This window comes from Ictalurus furcatus, chromosome 12 (genome assembly GCF_023375685.1).
Source record: "Ictalurus furcatus strain D&B chromosome 12, Billie_1.0, whole genome shotgun sequence".
Lineage (NCBI taxonomy): Eukaryota > Metazoa > Chordata > Actinopteri > Siluriformes > Ictaluridae > Ictalurus > Ictalurus furcatus.
The window spans coordinates 9,716,948-9,742,790 of NC_071266.1; the positions used below are offsets into that span (position 1 = coordinate 9,716,948).

Below are 25,843 nucleotides of genomic sequence, written 5' to 3' on the forward strand. Positions count from 1 at the left end.
AGGTAGCTCATATAAAGTTCACTGTTTCCTTTATTAAAGTTCGAGTCCCTCCGGGGCCCTGCGTGTGCGGAGTTTGCATGTTCTCCCTGTGCTGCGGGGGTTTCCTCCGGGTACTCCGGTTTCCTCCCCCAGTCCAAAGACATGCATGGTAGGCTGATTGGCGTGTCTAAAGTGTCCGTAGTGTGTGAATGGGTGTGTGAATGTGTATGTGATTATGCCCTGCGATGGACTGGCACCTGTCCATGGTGTACCCCGCCTTGTGCCCAATGCTCCCTGGGATAGGCTCCAGGTTCCCTGTGACCCTGAAAAACAGTAAGTGGTAGAAGATGGATGGATGGATGCCTCTTCTTCTTCTTCTTCTTCTTCTTCCTCTTCTTCTTCTTCTTCTTATTATTATTAGTAGTAGTATTTTAAGCTTATGTTATAGTGGTATGACAAGAAGTTACAGTAATGTTTAATAGCTACAAATATATTTTCTATGACAAATAATGTAAAAATAAGGAAAAATTTCCTTTTAAAATTAAGTTTAAGCTGAGCAATTGATTTACAAAAATTTGTGTGTTTTTTTTGGGGGTGGGGGTGTGGGTTTGGAGATAAAAAAAAATAATTAGAAAAGTCTCTGTTGTCAGTATGGGCATTTTAGAAAAAGACAAACAGTGACATCAATGATATTCTTTATTCTGATTTAATTTTTATTTGCAAAATAAAATATTTACACTTTTTTTTGTGGACGTTTCATTTTATGGGAAACAGCTCTGTCGAAACAGGCATTTTGGAAAAAGACAGACAATTATTAACATTTTTTAAATTTGTACAATACTGTACGTTCAGTAGATAGAAATAGAATTTCCATTACAAAATAGTATTAGTAATAATAATAAGTAATATAAAATAACATAACCATAGAATGAAATTCAAAATCTTAAGCTTCTGTATGCTGTATATGGTGCAGTGGAAAAAGGTTTTCAGCCATCGATGTTCTCAATAATCAGTTGGTTATGTCTGGCCATTTCAGTCGATTAACCATTTACTAGTCCTGTAAATCGATAGCCGAACTCAGGGGTCGGAGAATGTTTTGTAGACGTGGTACACAGTTAGCTAGTTTATATTAGCTAGCTAACAACTAATACGTAACGGCATTACTTACATTACATTAGCTAACTGAGCTAAGTGATAGAAAAAGAATAATTAAGCCTGCAAATATGTTGGACTTCGCTATATTTGCTGTGACGTTTGTCGTTATTTTGGTCGGAGCTGTGCTGTATTTATATCCGGTAAGAATTTTGTTTTCAAATACATACTTAGCTTTTTAAATGTTCTAGCTCATTTCTGTTAAAGTGAAGAAGCTTGTCGCTTCTGTGAAGTTCTGTGAAGTGTTTGATAGAAACTAAACGTTTAAGGAGAATTAAAGTGCAGAAGTTATTAAAGCAAACTTCATGCTTCTTATGTGGGGGCTATAGAAAGACAGACAAATTATACAGTTGAGTGCAAACGTTTGTGCACCCTATAGTTTAATGTTAATATAATTTGACCTTTTAAAAATATATATGGATATATATATATATATATATATATATATATATATATATATATATATATATATGGATATATCATTTCGCTACAAATAATAAGGATTTAGCATTAATTGAGAGTGTGTCCTGCAAAAGCAATTCAACTTTCACTGGAAACATTGTCACCCTGCAGACCTGAACTGAAGAAGTATGAAGAGTATGAAATCTAAATGGCTAAATTATAATAACTGGAGGTGAATATTACAACCGAAAGGATTTTAAAAGGAGATTGGAGGAGCTATAAAGGCAGAGGATGGGCGTAAAATATTCAAAAACCTGAATAATGTATTGCAAATTCATTCATTCATTCATTCATTCATCTTCAGTAAGTGTTTTATCCTGGTCAAGGTCATGGTGGATCTGGATACTATCCCGGGAACACTCATCGTGAGGTGGGAATACACCCTGGATGTGGGACACCAGTCCATCGCAGGGCACCTAGCACACAAATTCACACACTTACTCACACCTTGGGGGGCAAATAAGGGACACTAATCTGCATACTAGTTTGTTTTTAAGCAGTGGGAGGAGGAATTTCATTCATTTTTTTGAAGGGTGTGTAAACTTTTACACATCCAGTAGATAGCACTGAGTAGCATTGACCTTACCTACAGTGTCCTGACCTCTAATTTACACTCTACAGTCATCAAGGCGAGCTTCCGGTGTTCCTGGCTTAAACCCTACTGAAGAGAAGTAAGCATCAACACAAACCAGTTCCTCTCCTTGACCTTTCTCCCGTGCGCACACACACATAAACACACACTCTGTGCTATGCTTCCTTCGCTTTTTAGGGACGGTAACCTGCAAGATATTGTAAACAAGGGAAGCCTGCATGAGTTCCTGGTCGGGCTTCATGATCGGTTCGGTCCTGTGGCGTCGTTCTGGTTCGGGCGGAGACCAGTAGTGAGTCTAGGCTCTGTAGATGAACTGCGACAGCACATCAACCCAAACTGGACCAGTGAGTAGCGAGACATCTTCAAGTCCCCCCTTTTAATGAGTGCTGACAGTTTTTTTTAAAAATACCCTGAAGAACTCCTTTAACTGTAAAATAAATTACACAGACCTTCTTTGTACCGATTTATTTCACGAAGCTTGTTTAAAACGGCACAATAATATTTTGTCTATCTATTACAGCCAAGGTCCTTTCTATTTCTGAACATGTCTCTAATAGAACACATTAGTTTCAAGGTGATGTTATTTATGACATTAAGGCAACTTGTACTGCACTGATAAATGATTGCTGGAAATATCGGTTATGGGCAAAAATCCAGACCGATAGATTTTCCCGGTTGCAGAGCGACTGAGAAGGGTCCAATGCCATTATACAGTACGAGAGCAGCCTCTAGAGGCGAAATAAAAACTATCACTAACCAATTTTGTTGTGTTATTTGGTACATTTTAGATGTCTATATTTATTTGTTATTTGGAGTATTACTTTTTGGTTCAATTTGGATGTAGATCTTTTATTTATGTTAATATTTATTAATAGTTAGGATATATTAATATATATTTCATTAAAAAAGTACAGCATATTTTCATGGTACAGTCAGTATTGTTTGTTTTTGTAATAAAGTTCAGCAGTATTTTCTTTGAGCATTATATTTTCATTCCTTATCAGTTATCAGTCAGTATCAGTAAAAGTATTGGTTGATTAATCGGTTATCGGCAGGTACTGCCCAACTTATTTATTGGTATCGGTAAAATCCAGTATCGGTTGAACTCTTGTTTGGATTAGGTCCATTTAATTTAAGTGAGAAGAACTCAAAAACGCAAAAGTAAGTATAACTTTGACTTGTGATTGTCACCACTGTAACTGAAGGTATTATTTATATATTTTTTATTTTTTTAAATCACAGACCGGATTTTTAGCAACACTACTTTACACATATGATCAATTGCATGATTTTCTTTCGTACAGGATTTAGTTGAGTGCAAATGTTTCCCAAACCCAGAATTCCAAGAAAATATAAATGCAACGTGTGCATTCTGAAACAAGACGCATATTCCAAACAGAAAAAAATTAGTTTAGTCATAACTCTCTTATCTTAACATATAGGACCATTTTGTTATTTGTGACATTTGTTGAAGAAACATTTGTGACACTGGCCACATTATAAATTACATTTCTCGTTTTTATTCAAAGGGTGTGCAACCTTTTGCACCCAGTTATATACTGAAGATTTGATTTCAACATTTATTTCCTTTCTTCTTTAGCGGATTCCTTCGAGACGATGCTCAAGTCCTTGCTCGGTTACCAGTCAGGAGCAGGCGTGGGAGGGGCTGAGGCGCTGATGAGGAAGAAAGTGTATGAAGGGGCTATTAACAAAACACTGGAGAATAACTTCCCTCTTCTGCTCAAAGTAAGTACGGAATTTGGACTGTGTTTAATCAAATGCAACCGTCTTCCTTGGTTTCTTACGTTTGTAATAAACTGGTTTCCTTGTGCTCTTTTGTTTGCAGCTGGTCGAGGAGTTAGTCGAAAAGTGGCAGTCGGATCCAAAGTCCCAGCACACGCCCATCTGTGCTCACCTGCTAGGATTGGCCATGAAGGCCGTCAGTCAGCTTGCCATGGGCAGTCGTTTCGCAGAAGATTCCGAAGTCATCCGCTTCCGCAAGAACCACGAGGCCGTGAGTAGTTATAAGCTCTTGCGCTTTATGTCGAGATTGTATTCTGTTGTAATTAGAAACAAGTTGTAGTTTTGTTGCGCAGATCTGGTCAGAGATTGGGAAAGGTTACCTGGACGGTTCTATGGAGAAGAGCTCCAGCAGGAAGGCGCACTATGAGAGCGGTGAGTGACGGCATCTGACTCTCCATTCTGATTGGTTGATTTTTTTTATTTTATTACATTTTTTATAACAGCAGCTTGGGCAGTGGTTTCATCTGCAAGGCAAGTCACATGTTTATATTAATGCACTCGTTATAATATGTAACCGTTTCTATAGTAACAGCTATTTTCTTGGTAACGTGACAAGTTGCAGTTACTGATTATAGCTGAAATAACTTAATAATAACAGGAACTAACTCTTTCACGACATTGAATGTAACTATAAACCAATAGAAAGTACGATACATCATTCTTTAATACGTGAGACACTGTAATCCTTGGTAAATAATCCATTCATATACAGGACGTGCCGCGATCAGAAAAGAATTAACTTGAGAACAATTATTCTGCCCCAACATTGATTATTTTCCTATAACACCACACACACAAGTGTTTAATTCCTTACATATCTGTTGTCTGTAGTTCATTTCGATAACTTCAAACTGACTGGGTGTGCTTACAGCGTTGTCCGAGATGGAGTCCATGCTGAAGTCTGTTATAAAGGAGAGAAGTGGGCGTGGCTCGAGCCAGTCGGCTTTCATGGACTCTTTACTGCAGGCCAAACTGTCAGAGAGACAGGTGACGTCCCAGCAACACACACCACAGAGACTGATCTACAGTATACACAGCATTCGGTCATAGTTACAGCTCAGAGCGAAAGTTTACATCCCTCTGATGTTTTCAGGTGGGGAAAAAAAAGGGAATATAGTCTCAGGAATAATAAAAATATAAAACAGAACGGTCGCTGCGTCCCAGTTCGTCTACTATATGTCCTAAATAGTATTCGAGATTAGAATTAGTGTGTCGCGAATCCTAGTATGTATAAATGATTATCCTGGATGATCTACTATTTCCGGTAGATTTTCAAAGCATGGACACTTTTTCAGCTAGTATTACCCACAACTCTTTGCGCGAGGGAGGAGGAGTTTTGTGACTGTTTGCTTTGCCAAATTCAACCTGCAAACATGGCAGAAGAGTGTAACGTCAGTGATGCGTCTTCAGTGTTTCAGTATTTAAGCAGTGACCAAAGTTTTTTTATTTTATTTTTATTGTCATGTAAGATTAATGGTTAGATGTTGTGTAAAAATAGTAGTGTGTTTATCTCATAGGGTCAGATGAAGAGACTGAGCAACAATGCTCTTCCCTTATATGACGAGTCGGTATGTCCTAGTACTTGCATTCCTTATTTGCTACACACTCAAAAGTATGTACTTTTTCTTCACAAAAAAGAGTACATACTTTTAGTGCGAATTGGGACGCAGCAAGTGTCGAGGCCGGGCTTAAGGAAGTGAGCATTTTTTTTGGAATTCCATTTAAGTGTTGTTTAGTGTACTGCATTTTCTCCACAGGTAATGGAAGAGAGCATGGTGTTCACCCTCGCCGGCTCCGTCATCACTGCAAATCGTAAGCTGCTTCTTTCGCTCTCTTGGCGTTTCCTTCTTTCGCTCTCTTGGCGTTTCCTTCTTTCGCTTCGATCTCAGCGTGTCATTCTGCAGCTTGCACGTTCTTGGTTATCGCCCTGATTTGGTGAATTTAGAGAGGAATTGTGATTTCAAGATGATTTTGAAAGTAGCTTAATTTTACCATCACGATAATTTATAAGTCCGAAACCCTCAGGGGCGTGTCCTTATAGGAAAATACAGAAAGAAAGGGTGTTATTTTTCTATGTCAGCACATCCTGAAGTGCTTTATTCCTCCACTACAATTGTACAATTATATAACAACACATTATACTTTTTGTCTGTTTATAGTTACAATTCATGTTGTGGATTGTCGAAGAAACTGCTGCTGATAGATAGATAGATAGACAGACAGACAGATAGATAGATAACTAATTCAGTGTTGTTGTGGTATAAGAGAATAAAATAAATAAAATCGTTTGGAGCCGTGTTTCAATATTTGACTTCTCGCTGGCATTGTTGCTGTTTCTTTCCTTGTTTTTTTTCTTCCCCTCACTGAATTTTTATTTTTCCCAGTGTGCATCTGGGCAGTACACTTTCTGTCCCTGTCGGAGGCAGTGCAGGAGAAACTGCAGGAGGAATTAGCAGAGGTGCTGGGTGATGAGCCTGTGTCCCTGGACAAGATTCCACAGCTCAGGTTTGTCCTGAGCCTCTTGCACTGCTACTAGAGGGCGCTCCTGTGTGCTGTAATGATTGAGTGCCTGTAGAATTAGCTGAGTGACTCTGTAGTGGCGTTGTCTCTCTGCAGGTACTGCCAGCAGGTCCTGAACGAGACGGTACGCACGGCCAAACTCACCCCGATCGCAGCCAGACTTCAGGAGGTAGAAGGGAAGGTGGATGGACATGTTATTCCTAAAGAGGTCAGTAGTCTTTATGCTGAAATGTTTATTATGTAAGGAGCAAAACACTTCGGGACATGTCGTGAAAGGAAAACACTCAACTTCAGGGTGGTAACAGTGACTCTGCTTCACATCACACCAGCTCGACTGCGACAGCACTTCAACCTCATTAATTACTTGATTATTATTTGTTTTCTTCCTTACTGTATGACTTTAATGCACCTGAAACATATTTATTCACTTTAGCGATAATAAAATGTATCCTAAAAATGATTTTATTTAAGTGTTTTATTTGTACTGGCACTTTATTTTTACATTACTATTTATATACATATTTTTTTAAATTATATTTGGGTTTTTTTGGGTCTTTTTTCTGTTTTGTTTTTTTTTTTTTTGGCCACTTTTTGTTATTTTCTTTTTAGTTTTTACACTGTAAAGCACATGGAGCTTGTAAATTTAGATCTGTAATTGTTATTTATTTATTTATTGGATTTAATAATTTACACGAGTTTGAAAACTAAAACGTTTGATTGTGTTTTTTTTTTTTTTTTTTTTAAGCATAATAGTTTTTTCAGTATAATTTTTTATCATGTGAAGGATCACTGGTGAAAATCCAGCAGAAAAAAGTCTAGCGTAGTGTGAAAGAGTATTTGAAAAGACATTGTCCAAAATTTGGGGATTTGACATTAGTCAGTGTGTGTTGCTGTAATTATTTCGTGTTTTTTTGTTGTATGTTTGTTTTTTCCTCCCTCAAACAGACTTTGGTTATCTACGCGCTTGGTGTTGTCCTTCAGGATGCAGAAACGTGGACATTACCATACAGGTGTGTGTGTACGCATATATCCACGTAGATATAATAATATTTTGCCTCCTTGATGTTGTAAAAGCCCATATAAAAAGAAATTGACTAAACTCATTGTCACTTGTTTGTGCTGTTTTGTGTCATAGAAATGATTGATTGTGTCATTGTTTTCTGTGATATTATAACAGATATATTTTATCAGGATGCACTAAACCCCATTTTATACTGTATGTATATGTGTATATATATAAACAAAAACATTTTTCGTGATCATGTCTCTTCCTGTGCAGGTTCAATCCAGATCGATTTACAGATGAGACGGTGATGAAGAGCTTCTCGCTGTTGGGCTTTTCAGGAAATCGGGCCTGCCCTGAGCTTAGGTGAATATTTGCAGAATATTTTCAGCATTTAACCCAGTACTCCTTACTACAGGATGATTTCACTGTGATTTTGTGATAATGTTCAAAATGTTTCTTTATGTAGTAAGGAACATTGCAGTAAGAGTTTTGTGAAAAGTGTTGCCAGTTCATGGCAACAATTACAAAAGTATAAAACATGCTTTCTTCATTCCTTCTTTCCCCGCACAGATTTGCATACACCGTGGCGGCGGTGCTGCTGAGCTCACTGGTGCGCAGACTGCGGCTGCAGCGCCTCGATGGCCAGGTGGTGGAGTCCAGGTATGAGCTCGTGACCACACCGAAAGACGACACCTGGATCACAGTGAGCAAGAGAAACTGATTCGGCAGGTTCCCGCGTGTCACACACAACCGTAAAGGACACTTTGAAGAGATCGGTTTTCCAGGACGTCGGATATCAAACATGGTGCCGTGTTGTTGGAGTGTTGATGATTTTGTTGCTCGTAACATCAGGCATGACCACTGGACAAGAATGATTTCTAATGCCTTCTAAAGTGTTAAGTCTAATGAGTAATTTCAGTGAGCCGTTTAATATCTAATTCCTTTTAGATAAATAACTTGTTTGCTGCAGTGTGCTTCTTTCAGGTCATTCCATTAATGAAAAAATATCTTGAAATGAAAAAGTCTTTTGTTTGTTACGAGGATTAACAATCATAAGAATTCTGTATTTGTACATAGCTGGGTCCAAAAATTTGCACACCCTTTGGACAAAATGAAAAAGACTGATGTTTCTTTATCACTTTTGTAATGAATATAGTTGGATAATTTTAAAAAGAAGAAATAAAATGACATTACAGTGATTCTACAATCAGTGTTCTGTCTATGTCCCACTGATATTACACTTACATATATAGCATATAATGGAAATAAAGGTAAAAGACATTTTAAGCAGGTAAAGTTTCCTTTATAACAACCCATGTACAACACTATGCATTGAGTTACTCCACAAGTTTGTTTATCAGGACATAGTAACGTCTGAATATCCTGCAGATCATGAGGAGTAGAAAAGTAAGTTATTTTCTTCCATTTTTTTCCATGTACCCCAAATGATCAATTGAGGGTAAATTATTAATTAAAATAATAATAATTTTAAGTAAGTCATTAGAATGTTCTCATGCTATGAATACAGTTTATAATTCTAGGATATTTCTATGAAAAAAAAGAAAAGAAAATCAACCACGTTACTTTCCACCCTGTTAGTCATTTGGAGCCACTTTCAGTAAAGAAACCTTGTAAAAAAAATTAAAATAAATAAAAATAAACAAAGTCATGTTTAATACATTTTTGGAATGGATATTATATGCATGGTTTTAATTTCAGTGTAATAAAACTAAATTTACTAGGTTAAATAGAAACACAATCATTGATTCATTGATTGAATGTTGAACAAATACATGACTTGTATGCCTTTGTACAAGCTAGCCTATTTGTTTTTCATGTCCGGAGACCAGAGGATCACAGCAAAATTTTTACTTTTGAATTTTTTAAATTTTTAAAAATTGTTTTTCAGTTAATTTTGTCTTGTGTTTTGGACTGTCAATGCATGATCATGTTTAATTTTTGGAATTATATTATATTAAAACAACAATAACAACAACAAAAATATGAACCTTTGCATTCAGCCGTAGATGTCTTTTTTTTTTGTAAAAAGACATTTTTAAAAATGATATATACTCCACATATTAAACAAAACAAATACATTATGAATATATACTGGAGGTGGGCAGTCACCTTACAAATTAAGAACTTTTTTTATTATTATTTGTTATCCATTGAATCTGCATAGCACCTTGAAAATTGTTCTTTTTAACCACTTTGTTTCAAATAATTAATGTGAAATTCTCCAACAGAGTACATCAGCACACCGCGCATGCGTACTGCTCTGCAACGCGCACGCGCACTGCTCTGCAACGCGCACGCGCGGTGCGCTCCCGAAATCCTGGGATTGTGTGACAGGCAGCTAGTAAAAAGATGTGAAGATGGCGGAGTTACAAATGCTTCTGGAAGAGGAGATTCCTGCGGGCAGAGGAGCTTTACTGGACAGCTATGCGAATTTAGAGCGAGTCGCCGAATATTGCGAGAGCAATTACATTCAGGTAATCGCCAAATCTTACAAAAATTTATAAAGAACCTCCAACGTAGTAAACATTACTCGGAAGGATCGACATGATGATGGTCGAATCCCAAATGGTTGCTTACTACCTAGAGGTGTGCACTACATAGGGCGTGACGTAATGACTTTTACGTCACGTGTAGTGCGCAGTGCAACACTGTAGGCTGCTGTTTGGGATTGAGCCACTGAGTGCTGTTGACTGCTGTGGAATGATGCAAACAGCCACTGATGCTAGCTAGGCTAACTCGGTAGCTTGGTCGACGACAGTATGGTTGTGTTGCGTTACATAACGACGTGCTAATTAATAATATTTATGTAAAGCTATAATGTTTAAACAAGACGCGTAAAATATGTATTTTATTAGTTGTATTAAGCGGCCATCTTGTTGTAGAATTTAACGCCTAATGCTTTGTGTGTGTCGTTATAAAGCTAGCTCAGTAGTAGCTCTGTATTGGCTTATTTCTAACAGTTACAGCATTTATACGTCAATAACATTAATATATATATATATATATATATATATATATATATATATATATATATATATGTATGTGTATATATATGTATGTATGTATTATGGAGGAATTGATTCGCATTAGACACCCACAAGCTAGAATTATAGATACAGTACTAGGAAGAAAAATATCTTGCATAAAAAAAGCCATACATATTAAAGGAGAAGTCCACCATAAAATATAATAAATTTGTTTAGCTAGAGATATCTTTGATGTGTTTAGTAATTCCGTTGCTAATGTGTTGGTTGGTGGTGTATTTTCGTTATTCCCAGTGAGACGTGAGATGTCGTGTCCCGCGGTGACGTCACAGGGGGACATTTTTGCGTGCATGTCCCCTTTTGCTTGTCCAAGTTGTCCCTTCACCAGCCACTATTATATTTAATATTTTATATTTAATTATATAAAAAAACATGCTGACGGAGAACAGAGGAAGCAGGAACGTGTCAGTTTTGAAGAATTTCCCATGGTGGGAAGCTTTGCAAAAAAAAAGTTACAGCTTTACCTCTGACTGTTGACAAAGCGTGGATGCTGGAGACTCATTCCTTCAATCACTTTACTGCATAGTGTTACCAGACGGCAACGTTTAATTTATGTCCAGTTTTTTGATCAGCAAGAACACAAAACTACGATTTTCCTATGAAAATGGTGGGGGGGGGGGTTGGCTTTTAATTTGCATAACAAAAAAAATGCCGTGTACATTGACCAGGAAGAGTTCATCGGTGTGGAGTTGGGACGGTGGTGTCACACCGCACACTAAACCACACACATTATTGAAACGCTGTGTCTGAAGGACGATAGATATTTTAGTAAAGTGTGTTTGCTCAGTGACTTCGAACACGACAGACTGGTTATGCAAAGCATCTTTATACCTTGTTTATCTCCATTAACATAATTATGACAATTGTTTTTGGTAGGTTACCTCAGGGGGGAAAAGGTGTGTATGTGTGTGTGTGTGTGTGTGTGTGTGTAGCCTAACTTTTGTTTGAGTAGATCAGTCTAGTGATGTGAGATTCCTCCTCGGAGACCATAACCCAGATTCCCAAAAGCATCACAGATCTTTTTAGTATGTTTGTGAGTGTTTGTTCATTCCTGTAGCAACAGGAAACACAGGTGCGTATCATTTACACACCTGGAGTGTAGGGCATTCATTATATATTATTTTGCTTATTTTATTCCACTGCAAGTGTTTTCTCCTCATCTATTTTACCTTCTGTCTCTGTGTGCTCTTCACCTATGGCTTCGTTTTCATTTCACTTCCTCCTCGCCTCACCGGTTCAGATTGAGTTTCTCGAAAGAGAAAGGTGTTTTGTTTTTTTTGCGTAATGAAAAGACAGAATCTGTACGGCTCAGTAATTAGTGTTGCGGTGTTAAGTTTCAGGAAGCCGTTGTGGGTGTTTGTGTGAAGGAAGCGATCCGTGTGTCAGTTTTGGGGATAGCTGTGAACAAATAAAACATTTGTTAGTTGAATCGGAAAGTGTCGTCCATCATCTTTCCACACCTAGTAGGATTGGGCGATAGGACGAAAATATTGTGCCATGATTCTCTAACGCAGTGGTTCTCAACACGGGGGCATGAGAATTTTTTTTTTCAAGAAAAAAAAAACACAGACAGGGCATCATTTGGGGGCTCGGTGTATTTTATTGCTTTTCAAATAGAATGTGCGTAAATGAAAAACCCCGTGTTCCCTCTCCCTCTGTATTTTCTTTTAGCTGGGGAGAGGTGGAGCTTATCTGCCTTTTATCTAGCTGTCAGTGCAGACCTGCGCTGCCAACTTAGAGACTTTTTTTGCAAAAAAAAAAACATAGAGTGCCTAATGACAAATCTAGCGACTTTTTGGACAAACTTTAGCAACTTACCAAGTGTCGCTAATACTGTCCTGCAAGTGCGAGGTCTTGCTTTCCTGCTGCACTTAAGCCTGTTTTATGCTTAACGCATCCGCAATAGCGCGAGGGAGCGTGTGCTAAAAATGGTGTCATTGCGTAGTGGGCATTCGAGCGTGTTGAGTGTGCGAGGCCTCATTCCGCGTGGCAGTGTGCATGGCATTTTTTTTGCTACGTGGTGCCGTGTCTGAAAATGAATGACTTGGAGGCGACTCTTGCGAAAGGTACGATTGTACAGGCATCTCTATAATCCATCCATGCGGGACCATAGAGAGATCCAGATGGCACAAAATTCATGGAAAGGTTTTTAAAAATAGTGGTTTTGATTTGCTTTGTACATACTGTTGAAAGAATAAAGCCAAAGCTGAAAGGTTTTTTTGGTGGTGTACCATGTTTTCATTCATCAGTATCTGCACAAATAAACACAGTCACTACACTAAACCGTCAGACCCTGATTAAACCTCATTCTGCTGTCTTTATACATAGAGACGTTTACACTGATGGGAGAACATACAGAGTGTTCATTCTGTAATATCTTTCTTTTGTCTCTATACATAGAGACATTTACACTGATGGGCGAACATTATCACCTGATTTTGTAAATGTGAGAAATGACATTTACAGGAAGCTCCCACTTTTTGCTTATGTCTACAGTAATTGCTAACATTTACAAAATGAGCCTACAATAACAGTATATTTCAAGAAAGTAAATGACCATGTTTAATAAAAATCTTAATGAAATGAATAAAATACAAAAATCGGCTTTCAATTTAGTTTTATACATGTTCTCATATTTATAGCTGTATTTTATTGTAATGTGACAAGTGATAATCTCAGGGTTTATTGGGTTTTATATGATTCTTTGCTCTTTTTTCAAACTGTGGGTTTTAGTGAAGTTTACTGAAAACAAACATCGTCAACAACAAACACAACGATTCTTCCTCAGCATTCAGCAACTCCACGCGAGACCATAGCGTTGCTATGGTTGTTCCGACAAACTACTTCTTCTCTCAGCTACTTCCTGTTGATTTATAGGACGATTACTCGAGTCGCCCCCTTTCGTTTCAAAGATTATTACAGCGGCGAGCGCGTCAAGTATAAACGCCTCATCCGTTTGGGGAGGTGCGCGCACAATCAGTGGAGGCTCGTGGTGCGGAGCCAGGCGGAAGTATAAACAAGGCTTCACACCTCTCTCTGCGTCTGCTCTGTTCAGTGAGAGTCTGAGAGCCGGAGATTTAACAATGTCAATAAGGAAATGCATCCTTCATCCCAATTTACATCATTCACATGCGAATGTTTTTAGAATGTTTTACATGTAAAATAGTCCACGTTATTACAGCCTACTTCTCTTGTTCAAAGTAGTTATAGTGTTCAGAAACATTTCTGATCATTCATGTTCCATACCTGTTTGTTATATAGTTTTATAAATGTTATTTAAAAAAGAACAAGTTATGAAAAGTAATGAAAAAAGTACAAAAACACAAAGGTGAAAAAAAAATCTATCTATCAAAACAGATTAGATATTAGGTGATATATAAATAGATTTTATATAGAATAGATGATCATTATACTTGGTCTCCTCCAAGGTGGGGGGGGAGTGCCCCATGATAGGGGAGGCGTGGGGGGATGAGAACCTCTGGTGTATAAGATGTGTTTGGGTGAGTTAATTAACCCGCTAGTAAAGCGCTTCAGTTTACCAGTGTACATTCACTGTTAAGCTTCAGCTTAAGCGGCTCGATCCCCGACATTACTGACTATGACTGGATTATTTGAAATGCTAGAACTATTCTTTCTAGATTTTTCTTCCTTAAAAAAACATTGTTAATGCATCGATTATATCATAAATGCGAATGCACTCAGTTTTTGCATTCGAATGTGCGTTAAATTCGACGAGTATTCGAAGTTCGAATTTTAATTTGACAGCCCTAGAGCAGACGAGACTACAGAAGCAGCATGAACAGCCGAAACATCGGTAACGGGCGATATCGAGGTCAGCAAAAACGATCGAGGTCACGTCCGTATAGCGTACGACGAGTCGATAACGTAGTGAAGTGTAGAGGGAATTGTGAAGAGAAAAGAGTGTTCCTCAGAGATGGGGTTTCTTTAAATGGCAGCGTGCTCCATTTATTTTAAAAGCCTGCTGTCTATATCTATTTTTAAACCTCTGTATGCAGGCCTGCATACAACAAAGTAAGTAAGCTGTGTAACATGTCTCTTCACTTCTTTCATTTTTAATATTAAAAAGTCCAGGGCAAAAAACAAACAGAACAACAACAAAAAAGAGCACAGATACAGAAATGTACACCTGGTTCTTTAACAGTTGCATAATCAGGATATATTTTTGTCTTTTTAAAAAAACGATAGATTGCACTATTCAATATCCGCTCGCCCACGTTTCCTCACACGCACACACGTGTGCATTTACACCCTCTCCCATTTATCGTCCACACTTCGTCTAAGTGACAGCGTCACCATGGTTACACTGGCACAAAATGATTGATGGCTTAAGGCGACCAATAAGGTGGCACCCTACCGTGGGTTTGGATGATGGCTTTCTGGTTTGTGATTGGTTTCGGTGTTCACGCTCTTTCTGTCACTTGGAGATCAGTCATGAATGAGTGTGTGTGAGAGAGAGAGAGAGAGAGCGAACGAGAGAGAGAGATGGAGAAGAAGTTGGTGTTGGAAAAGAAATGCCACACATCCCTGAATTTCCTCATTAGACAAGCGAAAATGTTTCAAACTCCAGTTGTTTATTTCCCATTTATTCACCGTGGATAGAGATAAGGATTAGACAAACATCTCTTGAGTGTTTCTTTTAAAAGCAGGTGGATGGAAACCCTGTTAAGAACAGGGTACACTACGCATCACTTCCTGTCATCACTTGGCATCATGTCACTGAGTGGGAGTCATTAATTACGCTCCGGCATTAATCTGTCCTCCTCGTTTCTCTCTGCAGTCTCCTGATAAGCAGAGAGCATTAGAGGAGACTAAAAGCTACACTACTCAATCCCTGGCCAGCGTCGCCTACCTGATCAACACACTCGCCAACAATGTGCTGCAGATGCTCGACATCCAGGCGTCTCAGCTACGCCGCATGGAGTCCTCCATCAACCACATCTCACAGGTACACACGTGGGGCTGGGTGATATACATGACATCATAAATATAGTATATAAGGATATATGTTTATATGTAGGTATATACATGTTTTAGAATATTGTGTTTTTTTGTTGTTGCATTGCTCGCAGATATAATTTGCACAGCGGCCATTTTGAATAAAGCTCAATACAAATTTATTATTGTAGTTAATGGGACAATGCGCCTCATTGATCACAATCAATACAAAACGATTTATTAATAGGAGCATTTACATAAGAAACACGGTGTTCATGAAAATTCAGAACATTCTGGAAGAAAAGAAGCGTTTGAGATCTCCCGAGTTTGTGTGAACGTACATATACGGAGAACCTTGAACTTTGACTGGTCGGCTTCAAATTGTATAAACAGTTACTTTTGGGTTACTTTTGGGTACTTTTGGGTTTTGTTACTAAGGCTGTGACACAATTAAACACAGGAAGAGGTGGTGTGTGTAAATGGTAGCTGACGTGCTGCAGAGGCTGAGCTGCATTATTGGAGGTTCTGGTGTACATCATGTTTAGAAGGCGCTCTTTCATCCAGTTGTATGTGTGTCACTCAATGTAAACCGAACTGCAACATGAACATGAGCTTGGATTGTTTTTCTTGCCGATCAGCATTTAATCAACACAACTACGAAGAAAATCGGCGTTAAAAACGAAACTTTTTTGTGAATCTGGCGGGAAGTTTTAGTTTGGTTTGGCTGCTCAAACGTTTCCGCATGACTTTTTACGAAAAGACTTGACAGATGAGACCCGGCGTTTGTTCATTCTCTAGACGGTCGACATCCACAAAGAGAAGGTGGCCAGGCGTGAGATTGGCATCCTCACTACCAATAAGAATACCTCTCGCACACACAAGATCATCGCTCCGGCCAATCCCGAGAGGCCTGTGCGCTACATCCGCAAGCCTATCGACTACAGCCTGCTGGACGACGTAGGACATGGCGTGAAGGTACACCGGCGCGAAATGTTTACGTTTAATTGCAATAACATTTTCTTTAAAGCTTCTCTAACCTTGCTGTTTGCTGTTACGTGGTACTCACGTGTGTTTATCTAATCCTCTGCACTCTTAACACTCTGTGTCTTTTCTCTCTGTTGCTTCGTAACAATGTAGTGGTTGTTAAGGTTCAAGGTAAGACGTCGTCCAGGTATCTCTTTGCATGTGTGTGTGTGTTGTAGATTTATGAGTAAGGACAGTCTAAGCCACACCTTGACGTTTGAATTTTACAGGTGAACGCCCAGAACATGAAAGCAGGCACGACCCCACGCACAGGTGCCCCTACGCAGAAACCACCCAGCCCTCCAGGCCCGGGGAAGGGCACTATTGGGTATGTGTGTGTATGAATGAGAGAGAGTGCTGGTTTATTGGATTGCAATCATTTCTTCTCCTGGAGTGGACACGGACTCATTTCTTACTTCACGTGAGATAATACTGGTCCAAACAATCGTGCTCATTAGAATATTAGACCACGCCCATTCGGACATTACTTGTATGGGAATGATCAGAGACTTGAGGTGGAGTTTGTTTCTTAAGTGATCGATACTGATGACACTTTTTTCTAAGGCCCACTTTGCAAACTAACGAATTCATATCAGAAAACATCGTTTCTCGTCCAAGGTTTCTGTTTCGGTTCGGATTTTATGTTATTTTACAGTATGTTATGCTCAAGTCCAGATGCTCCTGGAAAGTCTCACTCACAAAAGCTTTAATGTCTTTTGTTCTCTTTCACTTGAGGACTCTGGGACTCGTTTTGTGTTTTTCTCTTCCCTTTAAACGTGTGCGCTTTTCTTCCCTGACAGGCCGCGCTGGAAAACATCCTGTAAACTGTCGCTTTGTCCTATTCAGAACGTCGTGCATTTCATGTCCTTGTGTACTTAATGCTGATGTTTTGTTCCTGTTGCACCCCTTTTTATTGTGTGATTCTCTTCTCCTCATGCCCTGCTCCTTCACACTGTCGCCATGGTAACACAGCTGTCAGTCACTCAGTCACGGTTCTAAATGATCAGATGTCATTAAGGGGGTGGGGTGGGGCGTTTTTTTTTTAAATTATTATTGCCATCAAGAGATGTTAAACTGTGACCCCGCCCCCATCCGGCAGGCGCCACTCACCATACAGGACGCTCGAACCCGTGCGCCCCCCCGTCATTCCTAACGACTATGTGCCGAGCCCGACCCGCAACACAGCTCCGCCCCTCCAGAGCCCGGCACGCACCGCCTCCGTTAATCAGAGGACCCGCACGTACAGGTACACACACACGCACATCTCAACAACATCATCATCAACAACAACAACACACTTAGAACTCATAGAGGCGATATTCTATCTGAGGAAACATTATCCCTTACTTATCCATCCTCACTTTCTCTCTCTCTCTCACTCTCTCTCTCTCTCTCTCTCTGTCTCTGCAGCTCTATGTGTTATTAACCTGTCTTGTCTTTTTGTGTCTCGTCTTTGTTGGTGCTGAAAATCACTAACTAGCCACTCACTAACTTCCTCTTTCCTTCTTTCTCTCTCTGGCTTTTTTACTTTTTCATCCTCTGACCTTTGAAATAGTCATGACATCCTTAAAGAAGACCTCTCTCTCTTGCGCTCTCTTTCTCCTCACACTCCTTTCTCCTGTTTCTCTTTCAGCGTCTTTTTTGCTTCTTTTTTTTTCTTTCCTGTTTGTCTCTTTGAGCAGAACTCTTACTCCCAGACTTCTGTAAAGGATCAACTTGAAAGGAACAGCAAGAGCAAGATGATATTTCACACAGCTCCCAGCAGCATGTTACTACACGCACGCTCTGATTGGAAAAGGGATAAACGTAGAATTAAATGCAGACGCTCAAGTTTCCGGGCCTTAACGGGATCAGTGAATCGCTTCCTGGTCCACGGTGCTATTTTAAACCCTTTTTAAAGTGTTCTGTTTCTTTCCTGTGGCTTGCCCTTACAAAGCTAATTGATCGTCCTGGACTGAATGAAATTTATAGCTGCCGTCCTGCCAAAGGTCACCTTCCTGAAAAAGTAGAGAAGTGCTATTGATTGAATGTTTTTATTTATTTATTTATTTATTTATTAGCCCAGCACTGTGTTTAACCTGATTCCCAAACACCCCCCACCCCCCACCCCAAAGTATGCTGGATTGTATGTGAGTAGACATTAGAAAATCTCTTTCCTTTGTGTTTTTCTCTCTCTCTCTCTCTCTCTCTCTCTCTCTGCATGCTATTTCAGCAGTGGCAGTAGCGGAGGAAGTCACCCAAGCAGTCGCAGCAGCAGCCGAGAGAACAGCGGAAGTGGCAGTGTGGGCGTGCCTATTGCCGTGCCGACGCCGGCCCCTCCCACTGCATTCCCAGGTAAGCAAGGTAATCCTTTTCATAGATGTGCAAGCGGCCTTTAAAGTACCCCCAGGTTTAAATAAGTGTGTGTGTGTGTGTGTGTGTGTGTGTGTGTGTGTGTGTGTGTGTGTGCGTGGTGGTGTATTCCCGCTTCACATCCGGTGTTCTTGGGACAGACTCAGCAGGATGAAGTGCTTACTGTAGATGAGTGAATGAAATTGAAATGGAAATTGACCTCAGTCGATCATTATTATTTATAATTCGTTGAATATGTGTAAACGTTGCTGTAATTGTTGTCTCTTATGACTGACACGTGATCTGCGCTACTACTACCAGCTCTTTCTTTCTCCCTGTGTTTCTTCCTTCTTGCCGTCTTACACGTTTTGTGCTCTCTCTGCTCCTGACCTCTCCGTTCTTCCTCTCTTCTTCCGCTCTGCTCCCTCGCTCTGCGGCCTGTTCTGTAGCAGGTACTGCCTCCACATCCCCGAACCCCCCCAAGCCCCCTCCCAGTGTGTCTATCCCGGCTCCCCCAGCACCTCCTCCACCTCCTACCCCTGAACCCACACCTCCTGCTGCCCCTCCTGCTCCCCCTGAGATCCCTCCTCCCCCACAACTGCCCCCCACCACTGGCACCGTGACCGCGCAAGGTGAGTTGTCCCTTCTACCCACATCGCCGTGTTCCTGTGCCACATCCTCATTTGGGTCATCATTAGTCAAGAAATATTGTAAACACCCTACCTCCATTTTTATATTGTTCACGTCCAAGGCTTGACTGGTGTCAGGTTCCACTTCCTTTGTGCTTTTTATTGTGTCATTTCACTTGTACTTCTGTAGTGATCATCTTTATTTCCTGCTCTTGTGTCAGATATATCAGCTGTGATTGTCACATTACCGCTCCCTCCTCTTCTCCTCCATGGATTGTTGGTGGTTGTGTGTGTTTCTTTCTTTTCTTTTTCTTTCTTTTTTTTTTTTTTATCTTCAAGCATCTCTCAATTTGTGCAAGCAGAATGAGCTTAAATGAAAGGTCTGACCGAGAAGTATGTGGACACCTAAACATCACACCCATCATATGTGCTTGTTGGACGTCCCGTTCCAGATTTAGTCCCCCTTTGCTCTTATAATAAGCTCCACTCTTCTGGGAAGGTTTTCAGCTAGATTTTGGAGCGTGGCTGTGGGGATTTGTGTTCATTCAGATACAAGAGCATTGGTGAGGTCAGGCACTGATGTTGGGCAAAGAGGCCTGGGGTGCAGTCGGTGTTCCAGTTCATCCCAAAGGTGTTCAGTGGGGTTGAGGGTGCAGAACACTTGAGTTCTTCCACTTGAACATTGGCAAATCATGTGTTCATGGAGCTCGCTTTGTGCACCTGGGCATCGCATTGCTTAGTTGCAGTGAACCGAAATTGTAATACAAAGACATTCTGTATAATTGTGTGCTTCCAGCTTCGTGGCAACAGTTTAGGGAAGGCCCGTACGATGGGCGTGATGGTCAGGTGTCCACATACTTTTGGGCCTATAGTGTAGACAGATGTCGAGGTGAGTAGCTAGATAGGTAGATAAATAAATGTATTAATGTTACCCTACATAAAATAATTTGAAGCAAGTATATGAAGGTTTGTTGATTTTAGATGTGGCAGGTTTTGCTTTAATTGTTAGCTCAGCCATCAGCCTCTAGTGCAAAATGAAACTGCAGACGTCAGACAGTATGTGTTTGTGTAATCGGATCTAAACTCCTCATTCAGTACGTTTGATTTTGAGCATTCTCTTATTCTGCCTTCTAGGAAATGGACCTCAGTTCTACAGCATGAACCGACCAATGGCACGGCAAAATACACCTTCGGTAGGCGGGTCTCTGCCGTATCGCAGGCCGTCCTCGGTCACCAACCAGCCGAGCAACGCACCTCAGAACACTCACGCAAGCATGAGCCAGACCCAGCTTAACGGAGGACCACACTACAACCAGAACCAAGGTGGGCTGTTGTGTGTTTTGTCGTTGTTGTTTTGGGTTTATTTTCTTTCTTTTTTTTTCTATTGAGAGTGACCCTAAATGTGGTTTCTCTGACCCAAAATGAGCTTTCGTTAAAATTTCTGTTTTCTGGTTTTGTCCTCACCAACCCTCCACCACACTTCTCATACATTACCTCATCTTTGGTAGCCTCCATGGCACCGCCTCCTCCCTCCATATTACAGATCACACCCCAGCTGCCTTTGATGGGCTTTGTGGCTCGGGTTCAGGAGACCAGTAAGTGTGCAGTTTAAACTGTGTGTGTGTGTGTGTGTGTGTATGCATGCAGTGTTCGCTCCACGCTTACTACTTCTAGGATCAGAAGCGTTAAATAAAAGATTAGTCTGTCGTATAGTCCGATTGGGTGTAGGGGTGTTGGGTAGCGCATGCTATACTTCTGTACAATCGTCTGATTCCATATGTGTTACTTGTGTAGTTTCGCATTTGTTCTAGGTTTTATTCACACCAGTCTGGGTTGTCTCTAATCATTTTCATGTCTCCTCTGCTCTTCAGTCTCAGACGCACCTCCTCCTCTGCCCCCTGCGGAAGAGCCGGCGTTTGTGGACTCTGCTCCGCCCCCGCCTCCACCAGAGGACTATGAGGATGAGGAGGGCGACGAGGATGAAGAGTCGGCAGTGGTGGAGTACAGCGACCCGTATGCCGAGGAGGATCCGCCATGGGCTCCTCGCAGCTACCTGGAGAAAGGTTTTTAAAATGGCTTTGTTTCAAAACAGTGATGGAGCATGTTTATGATAATATGATGCTCAATACAGACATTTGGGCAACGTATTGAATTTTCCGTAACAAGAAAACAACTCCATGGTTCACCTACCTGGCACGTTTGGGTGGTGCAGATGGGAGCGGGGCTAATTTCCTGGCCAGACAACAGGAAACGAGCCTTTTGTGAAGCTAGATCACAGTTTTCCAAGATATGAAAGTGTTCCATCAGTGAAGATTAAGCTCTAAAGCAAAGCTTGACAAAGTTTTAAGATCGAAACACTTTTTAAACATTTACAAACTGTACCTTTAACTGTACCTATGTTATATAAAATAAAAAGTCACAAAAAGCACAAAAAAATAGCATCCTGTACAGTGCTGGGAGGAATGTTCTAGGGATCCTTCCTTTTTTTTATTTTTTTTATTTAAATATTTTTTTATTTAAATAAGGTACTCATAACTGGATGAACATTTAAATGTAATAAACCAATGGTTACAATCAACAGTTATGCATTTTGATCAATTTGAACCCTTCTCTCAGACAATAGTAGACAAGGGTGGGCTGTAGTAGTATCACATAAAATAATAGTTAAATAAATAATAAAACTTGATATGATATATTGTATGATATTATTAGTTACTAGATAGGCAAAGTTCATCAATACAAACTTTGATCTTAGCTTGTTAGCCGTCTGAAAGTTTTAAATAGTAATCAGTTTGAAAACAGAAGGTAAGTTGCAGTTTTAAGAAAACAAGAGAGTCATGGTAGGGTAGGTAGATAGGTTGCTAATACTTTTAGAGTTAGATGGTTAGTTAGGGTGCCATTTCCTCTAGAGTTGATTAGCAATAATAATAACGTATGGTGAGGTAAAATAAACAAGCAATAGATTTAAATAATAAATAAATATATTATTAAAATAGTGCAATGTAGTAAAAGTAAGATATGATAAAATATAAGGTGTAAAAAAAAAAAGTATAGTAAAATAATCAGTTAGGGGTTATACTGGGCTTAATGACATTATCATTACGTTCCCTCAAATCCCATCTCACCAGGGGTGCCAATAATTAATTCATTTTGTTGCAGAATAGCGAGATGAACACTAGACTATGGCAGTTTTTTTTTTTTTTTTTTTTTGCCTGCCCTCTGTAATTTCTGCCCTTGTTTTTGTCCTCCCAGTGGTGGCGATCTACGACTACACGCGCGACAAAGAGGACGAGCTGTCCTTCCAGGAAGGAGCGATCATCTACGTCATCAAGAAGAACGACGACGGATGGTTCGAGGGCGTCATGAGCGGCACCACGGGGCTCTTCCCCGGAAACTACGTCGAGTCCATCATGCACTACGCTGACTGAGCCACCTGGAGGAGCTGCTCTCCATCTCTCACTCTCTCATTCCGTCTCCCACACTCAACCGACAACCTCTCTCTTACACACCCATACACACGCTCACACGCACAGACCTCATCACACACTGACCCAGAGGTGACACAGAACAACATCTGGACATGTGACAAAGAGGACGATACACATCTGTATATTTGTGAAAATTTTGTTTGTCTTTTTTCCAGACTCAGATCTATCTCATTAGTGAACTTTGTGTGTGTGACTGTTGGGAGACTGATATCTTTTAAGATTTAGACTTAAAGATTTATAAGGACCATTTTTTTTTTGTCTTAATTTGAGTCTTATAGAAACACTAAATGTTCCTGCTGCTGGTTTTGCTCGACACTAGGTGAACTAGACTGTGTACTTCTGTTCCCTTGACTCGTTTTTTTTTTTTTTTCTTCCCCTCCTGCACTGAGAGATTACTGAAGGACAGTGAGAAGGACGTCGTCTCTCAGCTCCTCCTTTCCCGACTCTCCTGACACTCAGTGTTGTGGACACGAACACGATCAGCACATGAAACGGAGTATTCGTTTTCTCTTTCATTAAGGAAGGGGTCTTGTTCTCAGTATAGGGCTGGGCGATTATTCCGATTTTTACTTCCCAACCATCTCTGAAAATGTTGATAATGAATGGTCTCGCTGCAAACAGCCAATCAGGGCAAACCTGGCACAAATGATTGACATTAATCTAGAAAAGAGGCGGGGCCTGTTCAAACTATTTCAGCTCACTGCTCTTAAATCATCTGTTTCTTAAAGGAAAACTCTACTCTGAAACGCATTATACAGTCCCTCCAGGATTTTGCGATCGCAGAAATGAACGCAAAAGCAAGTAGAATCCGCAACAATCGGAGGAGCTTGCAATTTTTCTAAATTACTGCAGATTTTCCGCAGAATTGGGCAGAGACGTCACGTGACGTCATCACAACGCGCACTCAGCCGAAGCCCTCTTCCATTCACATGCATCGAACATGAGTACAGCTAAAAGGTCTCGTTTAGCAACGAACATCACTGCGAAAGACCGCGCAAAACAATTCAGTGAAATTAGTTTCATCAATTCATGTAGTTTTCTGCAAAATAAAAAAAACCCTCAGTGAAATCCTGTATGGACTGAATAAATATGTGTAGCCTATAATGCGTGTCACATGCTGACATCATGGCGAATCGTCGTTGGCGCCAAAAAACAAACTGGCTTCTATTCTCACTCGCAGTTTTCCAGTGACGTTCAGCATCATATTAATGCCAAAGCCAACGTAGGAGTATTAGAGATGTTTACTCCCTCGAAGAGAGCGCAGAGCAGCTACATGATGCTTCAGCAGAGGAAATGAGTTACGGCAGAGACTCCTCGATGACATCGAGGTCAGGATTCACACGTGGATCCTTCCTGAGGGAGTGTCACACATGAGAAGATGAGAGACTGAGACACAGTAAATCACTAAAGCGCCGCTGCATCGCTGTGTTCGGATAATCTTCACTGTGGGTAGTCAGAAGTGAAGAGACTAACGTTAACTATAAAGATTAATACGCGGGTTATTCAGCGCGGAGTTTTCCTTTGAACCCTCATAAAGGCATTTTCTAAAACATCGATTGTGGTAATTTCCCCCACATTGCCCAGCTCTAGTCTGTTTTTATTATTTATTTTCTCCTCCTCTCCCCTTTTCATTCCACTTCGTCACTTTGCAGTCTTTAGCGGTAGTTTATACCAAAGGATACCGTCAGATGTGCACAGTGGAGCGTAAACGACGGGACGAGTTTTCCGTTTCCTTTCTTACCATTGACACTTTTACATCAGAGATTTACATTGAAGACTTTACCGATTCTCTGTATTTGTGTGAGTGTGTGTGTATGTGTGTGTGTTTGCTAAAGCTATTGAAATTAAGCTCGTGCCATAAAGAAGTGTTTATAGATAGTGAGAGATGTTTATGAAGAAGATTCTTTACGATTCTATTACAGCTCGCGCCACCGCTGTTTGTGTTTGTGGGGAAAAATAACTGAAGCTCTAGAATAATTATTTTTTTGGACCAGCTCTGGACTTGAAAATACAACACTATGTGGATGTGATACTATATTGCTTATTACAATTATTATTATTAATGATGATGATGTCGGTGTATATGACGATGTAAGAATAAGAGACCCTCCCCCTTTTCACCTGCAATAAGGTTAGCACAGAGAGAAGATAGCACAAGCGTTTGTGTGAGTGGAAGAAACTGAAACCAGCCCAAACTGCTGAACATCCTCACAGAGCCGTGGTTTGTTCTCCTTCTTTTTTTTAAGTTAATTTTTTACACTATGAGGTACAACGATGTCTATACATGTGTTAGTGTGTGTGTGTGTGTGTGAGAGAGAGAGAGTGTGTGTGTGTGTGTGTGTATGTGAGAGAGAGAGAGTGTGTGTGTGATGTGAGCATGAATGTGTTGTGTGATCCCGATGGTTGTGAACTATTTGCTCGCCCGTGCAAATTTTCTTTCTTTCTATGGAGGGTTAGTGGTCGTGTGTGAACTGACTCCTGCATGTTGATCATTTCTGTGACTTTATTATTATTATTATTATTATTTTCTGCTGATGGAGAATAAACTGGATTGATCTAGTCTGCACAACTCACACTCTGCATCACGTGCTCTGTTCAGTACCTCAGGGTTTAAAATCGAAACATTTTCATTTTACTCGTAAATTTTTATTTATTTAATTTTTAAAGATGTTTTTATTTTTGTTGTTTTTACATACAATATTCACACAATAAAACCCCACTTAATTTTTTTTTCCTCTGTAATTGTTCACATGTGGAGCATGAGTTTTTATTCTTCCACATGATTAGTTCGTTGTTTATTTTTGACATTAAACAAACGCTGGACATGTGAAAAATTA

At 40.1% G+C, this 25,843-nt stretch overlaps 2 protein-coding genes across 14 annotated transcripts; both read left to right on the forward strand.

The window, feature by feature from the left end:
- The first annotated feature begins 1,029 nt into the window (after positions 1 to 1,029).
- On the forward strand, positions 1,030 to 8,743 carry LOC128615857 (cytochrome P450 20A1). Its single transcript, XM_053638214.1, has 13 exons — positions 1,030 to 1,274; positions 2,215 to 2,264; positions 2,363 to 2,529; positions 3,786 to 3,931; positions 4,032 to 4,199; positions 4,282 to 4,360; positions 4,860 to 4,975; positions 5,746 to 5,800; positions 6,373 to 6,493; positions 6,605 to 6,716; positions 7,454 to 7,518; positions 7,788 to 7,877; positions 8,085 to 8,743. Exons 1-13 carry the CDS (start codon positions 1,203 to 1,205, stop codon positions 8,233 to 8,235), a joined length of 1,392 nt encoding a protein of 463 aa, XP_053494189.1. The 5' UTR covers positions 1,030 to 1,202; the 3' UTR covers positions 8,236 to 8,743.
- Positions 8,744 to 9,851: 1,108 nt separating this feature from the next.
- On the forward strand, positions 9,852 to 25,579 carry abi2b (abl-interactor 2b). Of its 13 annotated transcripts, XM_053637526.1 has the most exons (12): positions 9,852 to 10,009; positions 15,378 to 15,545; positions 16,334 to 16,510; positions 16,673 to 16,690; positions 16,789 to 16,886; positions 17,658 to 17,804; positions 18,771 to 18,892; positions 19,342 to 19,521; positions 20,653 to 20,841; positions 21,027 to 21,113; positions 21,390 to 21,581; positions 22,771 to 25,579. In XM_053637526.1, the coding sequence occupies exons 1-12, from the start codon at positions 9,893 to 9,895 to the stop codon at positions 22,944 to 22,946; spliced, it is 1,671 nt and encodes a 556-aa protein (XP_053493501.1). In that variant the 5' UTR covers positions 9,852 to 9,892; the 3' UTR covers positions 22,947 to 25,579. The 13 variants fall into 13 exon arrangements, with proteins under 13 accessions (XP_053493501.1, XP_053493490.1, XP_053493491.1 ...); XM_053637515.1 differs by lacking the exon at positions 19,342 to 19,521 and having other exon boundaries at positions 18,771 to 18,901; XM_053637516.1 differs by lacking the exon at positions 19,342 to 19,521.
- Positions 25,580 to 25,843: the final 264 nt, after the last annotated feature.

Excerpts from the sequence above, each read along its gene's own strand:
- LOC128615857 (XM_053638214.1), top strand. The coding sequence starts at position 1,203 with ATGTTGGACTTCGCTATATTTGCTGTGACGTTTGTCGTTATTTTGGTC. Across the intron at positions 3,932-4,031 it reads ACTTCCCTCTTCTGCTCAAA|CTGGTCGAGGAGTTAGTCGA; the intron begins GTAAGTACGGAA and ends TTTTGTTTGCAG. Across the intron at positions 6,717-7,453 it reads GACATGTTATTCCTAAAGAG|ACTTTGGTTATCTACGCGCT; the intron begins GTCAGTAGTCTT and ends TCCCTCAAACAG.
- abi2b (XM_053637526.1), top strand. The coding sequence starts at position 9,893 with ATGGCGGAGTTACAAATGCTTCTGGAAGAGGAGATTCCTGCGGGCAGA. Across the intron at positions 10,010-15,377 it reads GCGAGAGCAATTACATTCAG|TCTCCTGATAAGCAGAGAGC; the intron begins GTAATCGCCAAA and ends TTCTCTCTGCAG. Across the intron at positions 21,114-21,389 it reads GGCTCGGGTTCAGGAGACCA|TCTCAGACGCACCTCCTCCT; the intron begins GTAAGTGTGCAG and ends TCTGCTCTTCAG.